Source organism: Raphanus sativus, chromosome 5 (genome assembly GCF_000801105.2).
Source record: "Raphanus sativus cultivar WK10039 chromosome 5, ASM80110v3, whole genome shotgun sequence".
Classification (NCBI taxonomy): Eukaryota; Viridiplantae; Streptophyta; class Magnoliopsida; order Brassicales; family Brassicaceae; genus Raphanus; species Raphanus sativus.
The window spans coordinates 39260466-39273981 of record NC_079515.1 but is presented as its reverse complement, the minus strand read 5'-3'; the positions used below and the strand labels follow the sequence as shown (position 1 = coordinate 39273981).

Here is a 13516-nt window from a genome sequence, read left to right as displayed (position 1 = left end):
TATTTCTAAAAAAACAATTGTTATAGAGATGATTTTGAATATTTTTGTTTAATATTTACATATTATACATATATATATATATATATATATATATATATATATATCTTGTGATATTTGTTTTTGTTAAGATTCGAATTTGAATGAAAATTGAAATATTTAAAAGGAAAATAAAATTTTTCCTAAAAATATTTTGTATTTTATTTAACATAATATTTTTTGTATATATATATATTTGTTTTTCATAAATTTTTTATTTTTAAACATTTCTGATAAAAATAAATTTGAATTCTTTTTCTAATCATGCAACTCATCTATTAATCAACTAAATTATATAAATGATTGGATGAGTATATTTGATATACAATTTGTTTAGATTTTCATGAGATATATTTGTGAATAAAGTTAAAAAACGAAAATAAATTATGTGATATTGTTTAAAGTTATTATATTTTATGTTTTTGGAACTGTAAATAGTTCATATATTGTTATACAAAACGTGATTAGGTTTTATCAAGAGTGTTTTTTCTATGCATTTAAAATATTTACACAGTTAAATGTGTAAGCACCTAAAATGTTAAAACTATAAAATTTTATTAAATTATATAAACTTTTAGTATTGTTTAATTAGTTGGACCAAGTGTATTAAAACTACTGAATTGTAAAATTCAATGTCTAAGAAAAGTTTGATATATAACAATATATTGAGTTAAATGGTTTTCTTGGATCATGTAATAAAAATGGAGTAAAAATAGAATTATAACAAATTAACACATTTGTAAAGTTTTATCGGCTCACTTCTCAAAACAATGCATCACGTGGAACAAATCATGTCACTATACTGATTGGTATTTCATTTGGTTATAATTGGTTAAAGGATAATATAATTTGATTTGTAAATTATCGTTACGTTTGTTAGTGTTTGTACAGCGGAAGAATCAAACTTAAGAATATACTTTTCTTAAACGGGAGTTATATAAACTAATAATAAGAAATGTTATGATTATTTCTAATGGGCTGTGAATAGGTGCAAATTTAAATGACAACTTTTTAAGTAGATAAAATTTAGGACTCTAAATTAATAGAGTAGATATTAAAAATCAATACAATTAAAACAGCAGCCTTTATTTTGACATCCCTTGATGTTTCAAGGAATTAACAAGAATACCATTCCTATTTTTAAGGTTAGTTATTTTAATTATTTTTAAATTATTCATTAAACTTCATATATTGTAATATATTTTCAAAACTGATTTCTCATTAACTTCTTATCTAAAAACATGGATGTACAAGTTTGAAAATATTATATATATATATATCAATAGTTTTAAAACAGGAACATGACTTATTGATATATAGTGTGGTCTAATTTTTATTTTTATTTTGTCATCAAAACATACAGACTCAGACTGACTTTGTACACCAAACTGGTAGCTCTCAGCATCCATGTGAATGACAAAAGACGATTGTTGTCTGGCACTGCGTGCTAGACGATCCGCCCTTGAATTTGCCGTCCTTGGTACATAAATGAGCTGTGAACTATGGAAACTAATTTATAAACTCCTGATATCCTCCAGATAACTTGCGAACGCCGGCCACTCTTCTGGTTCCGAAACCATCTTCACCAATTGAGAACAATTCGTTGCAAACGTAACCTGAAACTGTCGTAAATTCTTCATGCATTCCATTGCTCAAATCAATGCTTCCACTTCCGAATAGAGGGGAGACCACTTCCAGGTGTGGTCTAATTATTTTAATATAATTATTAAAGCATTTTATTTATCATTAAAAAATATAAAAAATAAAAACACAAATATAATTAAAAGATAAATATAAAAACTAAAATTTTAGAATAAATATAAAAAATAAATATGCCCGCCTTTAAAGGGCGGGTCAAAATCTAGTTATTTCTTAAATAAGATATTAAAAAAACGGTTTTTAACTTTTTTATTTAAAATTAAGAAAAATTCTTATATTACGATAAGAATTCCACCCTAAAAATCCCATAATAATTATGGCTTAGAGTTTACTAACGGCGCCTACTGGTGTTTTACATTTAGATTTCTGATTTGTCTACGGTGTGTCTGGGTATTTTACCCTAACTCGAATTACTTACCTAAACCTGACTGGAAAAAATAAAATTGGATCCGACTATTATACAAAATATTCCGAATGAGACTATGAATTTGGTATTTTGGAGTATGGTTTATAACCTGAATTGAATCGAAATCCGAATTAGGATCCGAAAATATCTGAAATTAGTTAAATATATTAATGTTTTTATATATGTAAGGTGTTTTAGATATTTTAGAATATTCAAAATATTCTTGTGGTTTATTTTATTTGTTATTTTGAATACTTTTGAGATGATTTAACTAATGTGACTTAGATTTGTAAATAATTTATATACTTTAGAAAAAAATTGTCAACTTTTGAGGTTTGAACCAAACCCGGCCAAATAATTAGTAAAACCTGAATGAAACTTATGAACATAACATCGAAAATCCAAAAATCTGAATCAAACCGAACCAAAACCGATGGATCCCCGAACGTCCAAACCTATTACGGTATAAGTCTTTTCTCTAATTTTTAGTATTGAACTCATTTGTGCTCCTCTCAATTTGGAGTTACAGTCTCATTCTATTTCTGATAAAAACCAGTATTAAAAAAAGATGTTTGAATAAACAACTACTACTAATACTTCATCAATTATTTATGTACAAAAGCGATGATGTATATTGTATAGTAGTAGCACCTTAAATTTATAAAACATGAATGCCTACTAGTTTGTACTTTTCATTCTATTTACAATATTTCCTCATCTTTAATACTTTTTCTCTTTCAAAATAGGATATGTTCTATTTCTATAGAGCTTTCCCTTAATAAAGACACGAAAAGAAATTATCTTTAAGGCTTCCTAAAATTTAAGCAAGTTGTAGTCAACTATTTTCATCAAGATTTTATTTATCTAAACTTTTAAGTACCAAGATTTTCTTTTTCTTGTTTATTGGAAATTATGGCATATGTGATACAATAACAATACTATTAGAGGGTTTATTGGTAAACAAATTCTAGATGAGTTGTAAAATTTTAAAATTCTATGGTTATTGGTTTATGAATTTTAAAACTCTAACTAAAATCCACTTCTATTGGTTTGAGAATTTTAAATTCTATTAAATCTTTTGTTATTTAATTTTTTAATTATTATTGATTTTTTAATTATATTAAACTATTTTTATTAGTAAGTAAATTATTTATATTTTTACTCACAAGACTAGATTTTGAAAATATCATGTTTATTCACAAGATTTTAAGAATCCATGTAATAAAAAATCTACCCACATGCAAACATATCTCACTTCTTCTGATCTCCAAAAATAAAATATTCTTATGTAGCAATGTATTGACTAATATATATATATATATATATATATATATATATATATATATATGTTTTACATGAAAAATATTTGGAAATTTTCTAGAAAACTTGACTTGTATATGTTACCATGGAAGGAAATATCTTTTGAAAAATATGTATATAAAAATCTATCATAGTCAACAACAATCAATGAGAGTCAAAAACAAATATTTGATTAAATTCATACACTATTTTAAATCTACTTGATTTTTAAAAATCTACTAACTCTTAAAATTCTCACATTCAACATAAATTTTGGTTCCAATATTGTTTTCTGATTTTCTCGGACTTAGACTATGTATTGGTCTAAGTTTTACACTCCACATCATCATTTCTCTATTCCACATAACAATTCAACACTCACTTATTTTTCATACTCTAGAATGGTTTTTATGTAATAAAATTCAACACCATATTTTATCTTTTTATATTAATAAAAATTTCAATTGGCTTAGTTAAAATCATAAAAATAAAAACATTTTGAATTAAAATTTTATTTTATTTACATTTTTGAAAATAAATAAAAAATAAAAAATATGGATAGTCATAAGTATTTTCTTTTAGAAAATCATATTATTAAGGGAATAAATAAGAATTTAAAATAGAATGGTAAAAAGATTATAATAGAAGTAGAATTTTTTATATATCCAAATCAAATAAACCAGGTCTCCATTTATAAATCATAAACAATTATGTATTTAGTATATTTTTTTATCTTTTTAAAACATTTATAGAAAAATGAGTTATAGTTATAAATAAGTTTTTGTTTATACATTACTTCATTTGTTGATATGTGTTATTTATCGACCCATATTTTTTACTTTTAACTAGTTAAAAGTTTTCAACAGAGTTAAATCCACGTAACTAATTTTCTTCTTTCAACAAGTTCATTGCAAGTATTCAACTGTTGAATAAAACATTCAAAATGTCCATTGCACATGGTCTTATAGAAATGTTTATACGTCTTATTATTTAGCTAGTTCAAAACAAATCATTAAAGCAAAGTAAATGGCCAGAATCAAGATTGCATTCTTATTATTATTTAGTGGAGTGGTCAACGTTTGTATTTAATATATATATAGCCGCCTATTCATTGCTTTTCAATCAATACAACACTTTCTTCTAACCAAAACAAAAGATTTTTTTTTTTTTTTTGATTAACCAGGGGTGATCCAAAGGCTTTCTAGGCCCAAGACTAATCCCCCTGAGGCCGACGGCAACCCACGTATTCTTGCGATTTAACGCTAACCCCGGTGGCCAAGTGGAATCGAACCCAGGGCGGAAGCTCCAGCCGGAGCCCCTTTACCACTAGGCCAAGACAACTTGGTTAAAACAAAAACAAACAAAAAACAAAAAACAAAAGATTTTACAAACGATTAACATACAACAACAAAAATATGAAGAGCTTTTTGGTAGCGTTTCTTCTCGTGCTCGTCATCTTCTCTGCTGGTAAATAATCATTCTCGTGCTCGTCATCTTATATTTAATGTAAGTTCGAGTCGACTATATTTAGTATTCTTTTTCTCTTAATGATGCAGATTTGGAAGTAGGAAACGCAGGGAGGATTCCCATGCCGCCTTTTCCCTCAGGAAAATGGTGTGGATATTCAATACCAATGAAGCCATGCGTCGACGATGTTTGTGATAAACTTTGTATTAAACAAAACACACATGGTTGGCGTGATACTCATGGCATGTGCACTGATATTCCAAGCATTAAGGATTGTTATTGTTCCCATAGCTGTTAATTTCTTCCACATAATCAAACCATTGTTGATGTTTTGACTGTTACAAACTTACAATATAATAGAAACACTTCAAAGATCGTTACCAACACATATTCCATTCTCTATTTTTTGGGCAACTCAACCAGTGTTGGTAGGGGACAAACGGTAACGACCGTCCGAGATTCAAAAGACCTACAGTATAACCTCTTTAAATTAATAATTTATAAATTAATATCTCTATAAATTAATATAATTTCATAATCCCAAATTAAGTTTTTGGTTCAGTCAGTATCTCGATAAATTAATAATCTCTATAAATTAATAAAAATTATAATTTTGGTGTAGTCCCAACATTATTAATTTATAGAGGTTTCACTGTAGTTAAAATACCTAGTTTTTTTAATAAATAGTACGTTTTATATAGATTTTGTTTTAAGAAAAACTTATGAATAAAACTGAAAGGGGTCCACAAATATTTTATATATTTATTTTCATCACAAAATAAATAATATTATTGACTAAATTTTAAAAACAAAAAAGTATTTAAAACATTAAATAAACATAAATTTCAAAGAGTAAAAAATATTGCTTTAAGCCGGCCTGAACTCAACCTTTAGTTGTTCTTGATCTTTTTTTGTTCATATCAGCAGATTCATTCAGGTAGCACTTGCACTTAGTCTATAGTTTGATGAGTTCTCTGATCTTGACTCAAATGCATATTGGGCTTTAATAAACATAGTATGTTTGTCTCAATTTATCAAACCCAGTGATTTAATAATACTAAACCACATTTGGGTTTTTATGCATTGCATGGTACCCCAGCACTAACCCGAATTATACACCTTAGTTAACAGTGTCTTCCCATTAAATTATTAAACTAGATCGAAAACATTTTCGTACTAGATCGAAAACATTTCCGTACCAATGAAGTTAGCAACATAATAAATTTATACTTACGAAAATAGAGTTTTGAGAACAAAAGAGTTTAAGCTTTCTTGTTTATTTTCTTATAAATAATCAACTAATGTGTTGCCAAAAAAAATCAACTAATGTATTACATTTTTAAAAATATTACGGGATTGGACAATCTCTCCCTCCTTGACTTGATATATGGCATTTGTTATTATCTATATATTGTTTGATATTTCTTTGACTTATTTTTGTTCCAGGGTTCTTCTTGAGTCTTTGACCTTTTGAGTATTAATTTTCATTTGTTAATAGATTAACAAGACTTTAAAGGACAATGAAATTGAAAGTTTGAGTTGAATCCATTATGATTTCATATTTTTGTTTTCACACTTGGAGAGACTTCGCTATTAGATTTGAGATTAATATATAAAAGTAAGTATGTTAAATTTGCATATTTTGAATATATATGGTGGATGAAACAATGTAATATACGCAGAACTAATGCAACTAGACAAACCAAGCATAATTATTAATTGGTAGTACAAACAAAGAAAACAAATAAAATAATATATGTACCTAATAGACAGGAAAAATCAAGGGCTTATTGCAAAAGTGACTCAAAACTTGAATTCAAACAGAAAACTAACCTTTTCTTTTGACTCATTTTTTTTTTGAGTTTTTAACCCCACATCTGCATTTTATCTACGAAAATGCCATTAACCCTTTTTTTTTTTTTTTTTTCGAAAATGGCTTCTTTACTGTCTCAACCTCATTTTCTTCAAGTATTTACAATATTGCCACTGCCATGAATAGTGGGAACAACCTTGTACGAACTGTTTGGAGCTTTTAATGCCCTTTAATGCACGTAAATCTCTTTACACTCTCTCTGTTTCAATTGTTATGAACTAAAAACAACATTTCTTTCACTTTCTCTCCATATTCATCCAAAAAACTGAAGCTTTTGATTCAAAATTGTTTGGAGCCATATTTCTTTCGTTTTGACTTACGGTTGCTTTCGTTTGAGGTTCTGGGTGGTTGGAGAAGACCCTGTGTGCAAACAAAGTCATCTCACCTAGTTGAAGGTACGAATTTGAATTTTTTTCAAAATCTGTTCGCGTAGAAGACTTACAAGTAAGTCATCTGTATGTAGAAGACTTACTGATGAGTCTTCTGGTCAAACGGACGACTTAAACTAAGTCGTCCAGCTTTGTTTGGTGAAAAAAAACAGTCCAGACGACTTATATATAAGTCGTCTACGAGAAACAGGCTAGTTTTGCATTTGACCGAATCGTGTCAGATCTTTGACTATTTCTGGACGACTTATAATTCAGTCGTCTCTCGGAAAGTTAAAATTTCAATATTTTATTAAACTAGACGACTTACGTGTAAGTCGTCTTAGGTTAGTTTGTAGTTGAAAAATAAAACTTCATAATTTAATTTTTACCAGACGACATAATATAAAGTCGTCCCGTCAGAAGACTTAATTTAAAGTCGTCCGGGGAAAGCAAAGTCGTCCAGAATTTTTCCCAATTAAGTCGTCCAAACCTTGCTTATCCCGGACGACCTTAAATTAAGTCGTCTAGCTGGACGACTTTTAGTTAAGTCGTCTGGAGAAAGTTAAATTTCAAGTTTTATTTTTCAATTACAAAACTAACCTGGGACGACTTACGTGTAAGTCGTCTAGTTTGAATAAAATATTGAAATTTTTACTTTCCAGAGACGACTGATTTATAAGTCGTCCAGAAATAGTCAAAGATCTGACACGATTCGGTCAAATGCAAAACTAGCCCGTTTTTCGTAGACGACTTATATATAAGTCGTCTGAATTTTTTTTTTTAACAAACAAAGCCGGACGACTTAGAATTAAGTCGTCCCTTTTAATTTTCAATTGCAAAAGTGACCTCTTTAGACGACTTACCTTTAAGTCTTCTGGACGACTTAAATCTAAGTCGTCTGCGATAATGTTTGTTGAACTTCTTCATTTTCTCTATGTTTACTAATGTGTTTTATTTTGAATATTTGCAGATGATTTTTAAGTTACATGCAGTGTATGGAGAATGGTTGTTGAGAGATTTCCGTTGGATTTTGTGGTTGATGATCTCAAAGGAGCAAGATTGTTTTTATTGAATGAAGATTCAACACATGCTGAACTTGTTGCAATGGCTCAAGAAGATTATAACCTGACATGAGATCAGTGACTGTGGAGATTAGCTACTCATTACCAGCAGAAATGATGATGACTCCAAGCAGTCCTCCCATTCATGTTACAAGTGATAGACAAGTTCGAAACTTGCTCGAGATACTCAAAACGGCATAGAGTATGTCTTTGTGTATCAAGCCGCAGCAAGGTGGAAACGGTTTCAGAGAAAAGAGAGAAGAAGCTGGTGATAATGATGAAGCTGGTGATGGGAAGAGAATGTTGGTGATTAATGATGAAGCTGGTGAATGGGAAGAAGATGTTGGTGATAATGATGAGGCTGATGAATGTTTTGAAGATGTTGGTGATAATGAGTCTGTGTTGAAGATGAAAATCAAGATGGGGAGGAGGAAAAATGGGAGGAGGAAAATGGGAGGAGGATGCTGATAACACTATTGTTGGTGAAACGGATCAGAATGGTGGGGATTACAGTCTTTTATGGAAAGGTTCTAGATGAGGACGAGGAGATGATGATAATATTTGTTTTGAAGAAATTGAAAAGACATATGCTAAGACAAATGCTATTGAAGGAGGAAAATCGATTGTACCAGCATCTATGTCAACCAGAGTTTTGTTAGCAAGGATGCACTGCTTTCGAGCTGCGGTTGACAGCAGTGAGGGGTAGGTTTTCTTTCCAGAATATACAAATCAACAAAAAACTCTCCTTGTGGCAATATGTCGGTCCGGTTAGCGGTGGTGGATGGAAGATCAGAGCGAGTGTGAAACATGGGTCAAAACACGTTTGGGTAACAAAGTATGTGGAAAAACATTTATGCTCAATTGGAGACCGAATCGCTCAGCGGAGACACTGTACTCCAAAGTATGTTGGTAGTCTTTTCATTGATCGTGTTGGGATCATTGATGGGATAACTCCACAGCATATCACTGATGCAATGAAGAACATGTTTGGCAATGACGCTTGATTACACCACTTCATACAGAGCACTGTTATATGCACAAGAAATTGGTGAGAGATCAGCAGAAGAAGGGTATTCGCGTCTGCCTTCATATCTCGAGCAAATCCCATTGCAAATCCTGATTCTATCACGGCTATAGACTTGATTCTGAGAAAAGATTTAAGTATCTATTTCTCTCTTTGGAGCTTCTATCAAAGGTTTTAAGTATCAGAGAGAGGGTCATTGTGGTGGATGGAACTCACCTAAGTGGAAAGTATGGAGGTGTTATGTTAGTTGCAGCCGCACAAGATGGCAATTTTCAGATATTCCATTGGCTTTTGGGATCTGTGGATGCTGAAGATGAACCTTCTTGGGAATGGTTTTTTCACAATTGGGCTAGTTGTATATCTCATGACAAGCTCTGGTGATAGTCTCTGACCGGCACGCGGCCATTAAAAGTGCGTGTGAGAAGGTGTTTCCTTGGGGCAACCCGAGGAATATGTTATTATCACCTTCAAGATAACATTGTCAAAAAGTTTAAAGGGAAACATCTCATGTACTTGGTGAAAGGGGCTGCTTATGCGCACACGGTTCACGATTTTTAACCGGTACATGGCTGAGATACGGAGTGCAAACCCGGAACTTGCAACGTATTTGGAGAAGGGCCGACGCCAAAGCTATGGTCAAGGTTTATTGTAAGGGGAACAGGTTCAACATAAACAAGCAACATCGCTGAATCTATTAATTCCGCACTGAAGCGAGCAAGAGGATTTCCGATTCCGTTCCTGCTGGAGTTCATAAGGCAGAAGTTAGGAAAAATGGTATGGAAAAGGAGACAAGATGCTTTGAGTCTCCCAACTGTACATAGCCGGGGTGTTGAATACTTGCTTGCTGTTCGATCAGAGATAGCGGATACGATGACGGTCGAACCAATTGATGGATGGCGTTTCTTTGTCAAAAGGTGGCAAAATGGACTGTGCGGTTGATTTGGAACATGTAAAGTGTGGTTGTGGTGTCTATGGAGTGGAGAAAATACCTTGGCTCTCATGCTATAGCAGCTGGAACACATGCTGGTGTGCATATCGACACACTGTATGTCCACTTTACTCAAAGAATCATCTGTATGCAGGATACTCAGAGAGAATATATATCCTATCGTGTCACAACATATTGAGGAACGAGAATGCTTTTCTCCAAACGTAAAGCGTGGTCCGGGGAGACAGAAGAAATCAAGATGGCAATCTTGGTTGGAGCTATCTAGGATGAGGGGACACAAACCCAGGAGAAACACAGGGCACGGAGATGCTCAAACTGCAAGGAAACTGGCCATACGAAAACCACAATGTACACAACCAGTTGACTAGTTGTCCAGACGACCTAAATATAAGTCGTCCAGTCTTGGATTTACCCGTCCAGACGACTAATTTCTAAGTCGTCCAGTGTTTCGTCTACCTTCTACGAAGTCGTCCAGTGTATTAGACTACCTTCTACTATCCCTTCAAGTGTATTTTTTTTTAGACGACCTTTTTACGAAGTCGTCGTCCAGTGTATTTAAGTCGTCCAGTGTATTTAAGTCGTCCAGTGTTTTAGACTTACCTTCTACTATCCCTTCAAGTGTATTTTTTTTTACGACGACCTTTTACGAAGTCGTCCAGTGTATTTTTATTTTTAGACTACCTTATTTTTTTTAGACGACCTTATTTGTAAGTCGTCCAGTGTATTTTATTCTTTAGACTACCTTATTTTTTAAGACGACCTTATTTGTAAGTCGTCCAGCTGGAAAACCTTCCAGACGACGACTTATTTGTAAGTCGTCCAGCTGGAAAACCTTCCAGACGACTTATTTGTAAGTCGTCCAGCTGGAAAACCTTCCAGACGACTTATCTCTATTTGTAAGTCGTCCAGCTGGAAAACCTTCCAGACGAACGACTTATTTGTAAGTTAGAAAAATCTATACAAGTTAGAAAATCAAATAAATCACTCATACATGCCCACAAACATACAAATAGATTTGTGTAAACAAATAGTTCAAATATACAAATAGATATGTGTATACAAATAGTTCAAATATACAATACTTGATTTGTTGTATCTATACAAGTTAAAAAATCTATACAAGTTAAAAAATCTATACAAGTTAAAAAATCTATAATAAATTGATTTGTGTATCTAATCATACTATGCCTACAACATACCACCATCTCATTACTCTTTCAGATGCTGATCAACAAGCCCGTCCATATAGCCAAAAGCCATAGTATCCCTCATAGTCTTCGCATTGGACCTAGCAAGTCTTTAAGGGGCTAAAGGGGACCCCAAGAGCATGACATTCAATGTACTTTGCAGCGTACACGCCACAATCACCATTGTTGGCCGTGGGTACATCTTTGAGGAGTCTCTCATAAGTGTATCGCTCCAACCCATGCATCTGGTCTCCGCACTCCACAATCAGATAAGGGACCATCTCGAGAAAAGGCTCCATTATCTCATCCCATCTTTCTGGTATGGTAGTTGAAGGTATGCTGTCCCAGACGACTATGTGCCTCTTAGGGATCGATATCCAAATCAAGCCACCCATGTTTGTTGTCCAAGTTCAGTGGCGCATAGATATCATCAATGTCCTCCCCCAACTTCTTGTTTGATTGGCAAAATGAAGGCATTGATCCGTCATACAAACTCCGCCGCCCCACTAGGTAGCATTTTTCCTAAACCATTGTGATCAGGACGACGATGTTTTGAAGACCAGATACTGTTCTCTCCAAGACTGGGTAAAGTTGTGATCCAGGAAGCACATTCGCTCGCTCCGGAAACATTGTGGGTTCTCCTTATACCTCTGCCTCAGCACATTCATCCAAGCATCTATATGCTGGCATATAAAAATAAATACAAGTTAGAACCTTCCAGACGACTTACAAATAAGTCGTCTGGAAGGTTTTCCAGCTGGACGACTTACAAATAAGTCGTCTGGAAGGTTTTCCAGCTCGAAAACCTTCCAGACGACTTATTTGTAAGTCGTCCAGCTGGGAAAACCTTCCAGACGACTTATATATTTACAAATCTATACAAAGACAAGTTACCAGACGACTTATTTGTAAGTCTTCTGGAAGGTTTTCCAGCTGGACGACTTACAAATAAGTCGTCCAGCTGGAAAACTTCCAGACGACTTATATATTACAAATCTATACAAAGACAAGTTACCAGACGAACTTAAAGATAAGCAAGACTTACTACGTCTTCCAGCCATGGCTTTGGATGTCCGGAGTTTTTGATACCACCAAGTTGTGATGTACGTGGGTTGTCCTCTTCCTTAGTGAAATAATCACTGCAAACAAAAAAGCAATCAGTTTGGTAGACTAAATCAAGCTATTATGGGTAAAGCAATCACTTACGGATCAGTTTTCAACCAATCAGCGAGCTCCTTCATCTTAGGTCTGTTTAGTGTGGGAAATGGATTATACTTCCCACTCTAAGGAGTTTCCTCTCTCTCTGCCGTATAAGGAGATATCTGCGTGGGAGCAGTTCTCTTCGTTCGTTCACTCCTTGCACGCACAGAAGCAGTGGGAGCTGTTTGGTCCAATACAACCAGGCTCGGTTCTGAAGCTTGAAGCTGGATCGGTGGAAGCGAAGCTCGGTTGTTGATCGTTGAAGCGAAGCTCGTTGGTCAGTGGAAGTGAGAGGAACAATCTCTTTGGAGGTGACACCATCTGCTTTATCCTCCGGCAAGATCTTATATACCCGAGATCGCCTCATCTGCTGTATCCTCCGGCAACAATCTCTGCAATAAAAGAGAACAAGTTAACCCTGGACGACTTAAATAAAAGTTGGGAGAGATTTTTTCCAGCTGGAGGTCAGACGACTTATTTGTAAGTCTTTCTGGAAGGTTTTCCAGCTGGACGACTTACAAATAAGTCGTCTGGAAGGTTTCCAGCTGGAAAACCTTCCAGACGACTTATTTGTAAGTCGTCCAGCTGGAAAACTTCCAGAACGACTTATATATTTACAAATCTAATACAAAACCCAGACGACTTAAGAATCTTTGATATTAACTCTTGGGCAGAGGAGAAGGCTGTTTCTTTTGTGGAGAAGGCTTTTCGTTTGAGGAGCAGGGCTGTTTCGTCTGGAGGTAAGCGCGTTCTAGTTTTGAGGAGGCCAGGCTGTTTCGTTTGAGGAGGAGCAGGCTGTTTAGTTTGAGGAGCAGGCTGTGTAGTTTGAGGAGCAGGCTGTTTCGCCTTTTGAGGAGTAGGCTTTGCCTTTTGAGGAGCAGCTGTCTGGTGGGAGGCTGTAGGTTTGATTGGTTTGAAGTGGAGGCTGATCCTTTTGAGGAGTAGTCTGTTTGTTACTAGCCCCGGTTTCTGGGGCTTGTGGGGTAG

General features: G+C 33.7%; 1 protein-coding gene across 1 annotated transcript; it reads left to right on the top strand.

The window, feature by feature from the left end:
- Positions 1-4790: 4790 nt before the first annotated feature.
- On the top strand, positions 4791-5253 carry LOC108835259 (putative defensin-like protein 317). Its single transcript, XM_018608537.2, has 2 exons — positions 4791-4867; positions 4957-5253. Exons 1-2 carry the CDS (start codon positions 4816-4818, stop codon positions 5163-5165), a joined length of 261 nt encoding a protein of 86 aa, XP_018464039.1. The 5' UTR covers positions 4791-4815; the 3' UTR covers positions 5166-5253.
- The last annotated feature ends 8263 nt before the right edge of the window (positions 5254-13516 follow it).

Bases quoted from the DNA above. Each gene is read 5' to 3' on its own strand.
- LOC108835259 (XM_018608537.2), top strand. From the start codon at position 4,816: ATGAAGAGCTTTTTGGTAGCGTTTCTTCTCGTGCTCGTCATCTTCTCT. The intron at 4,868-4,956 runs GTAAATAATCAT...TTAATGATGCAG, and splicing joins GCTCGTCATCTTCTCTGCTG to ATTTGGAAGTAGGAAACGCA.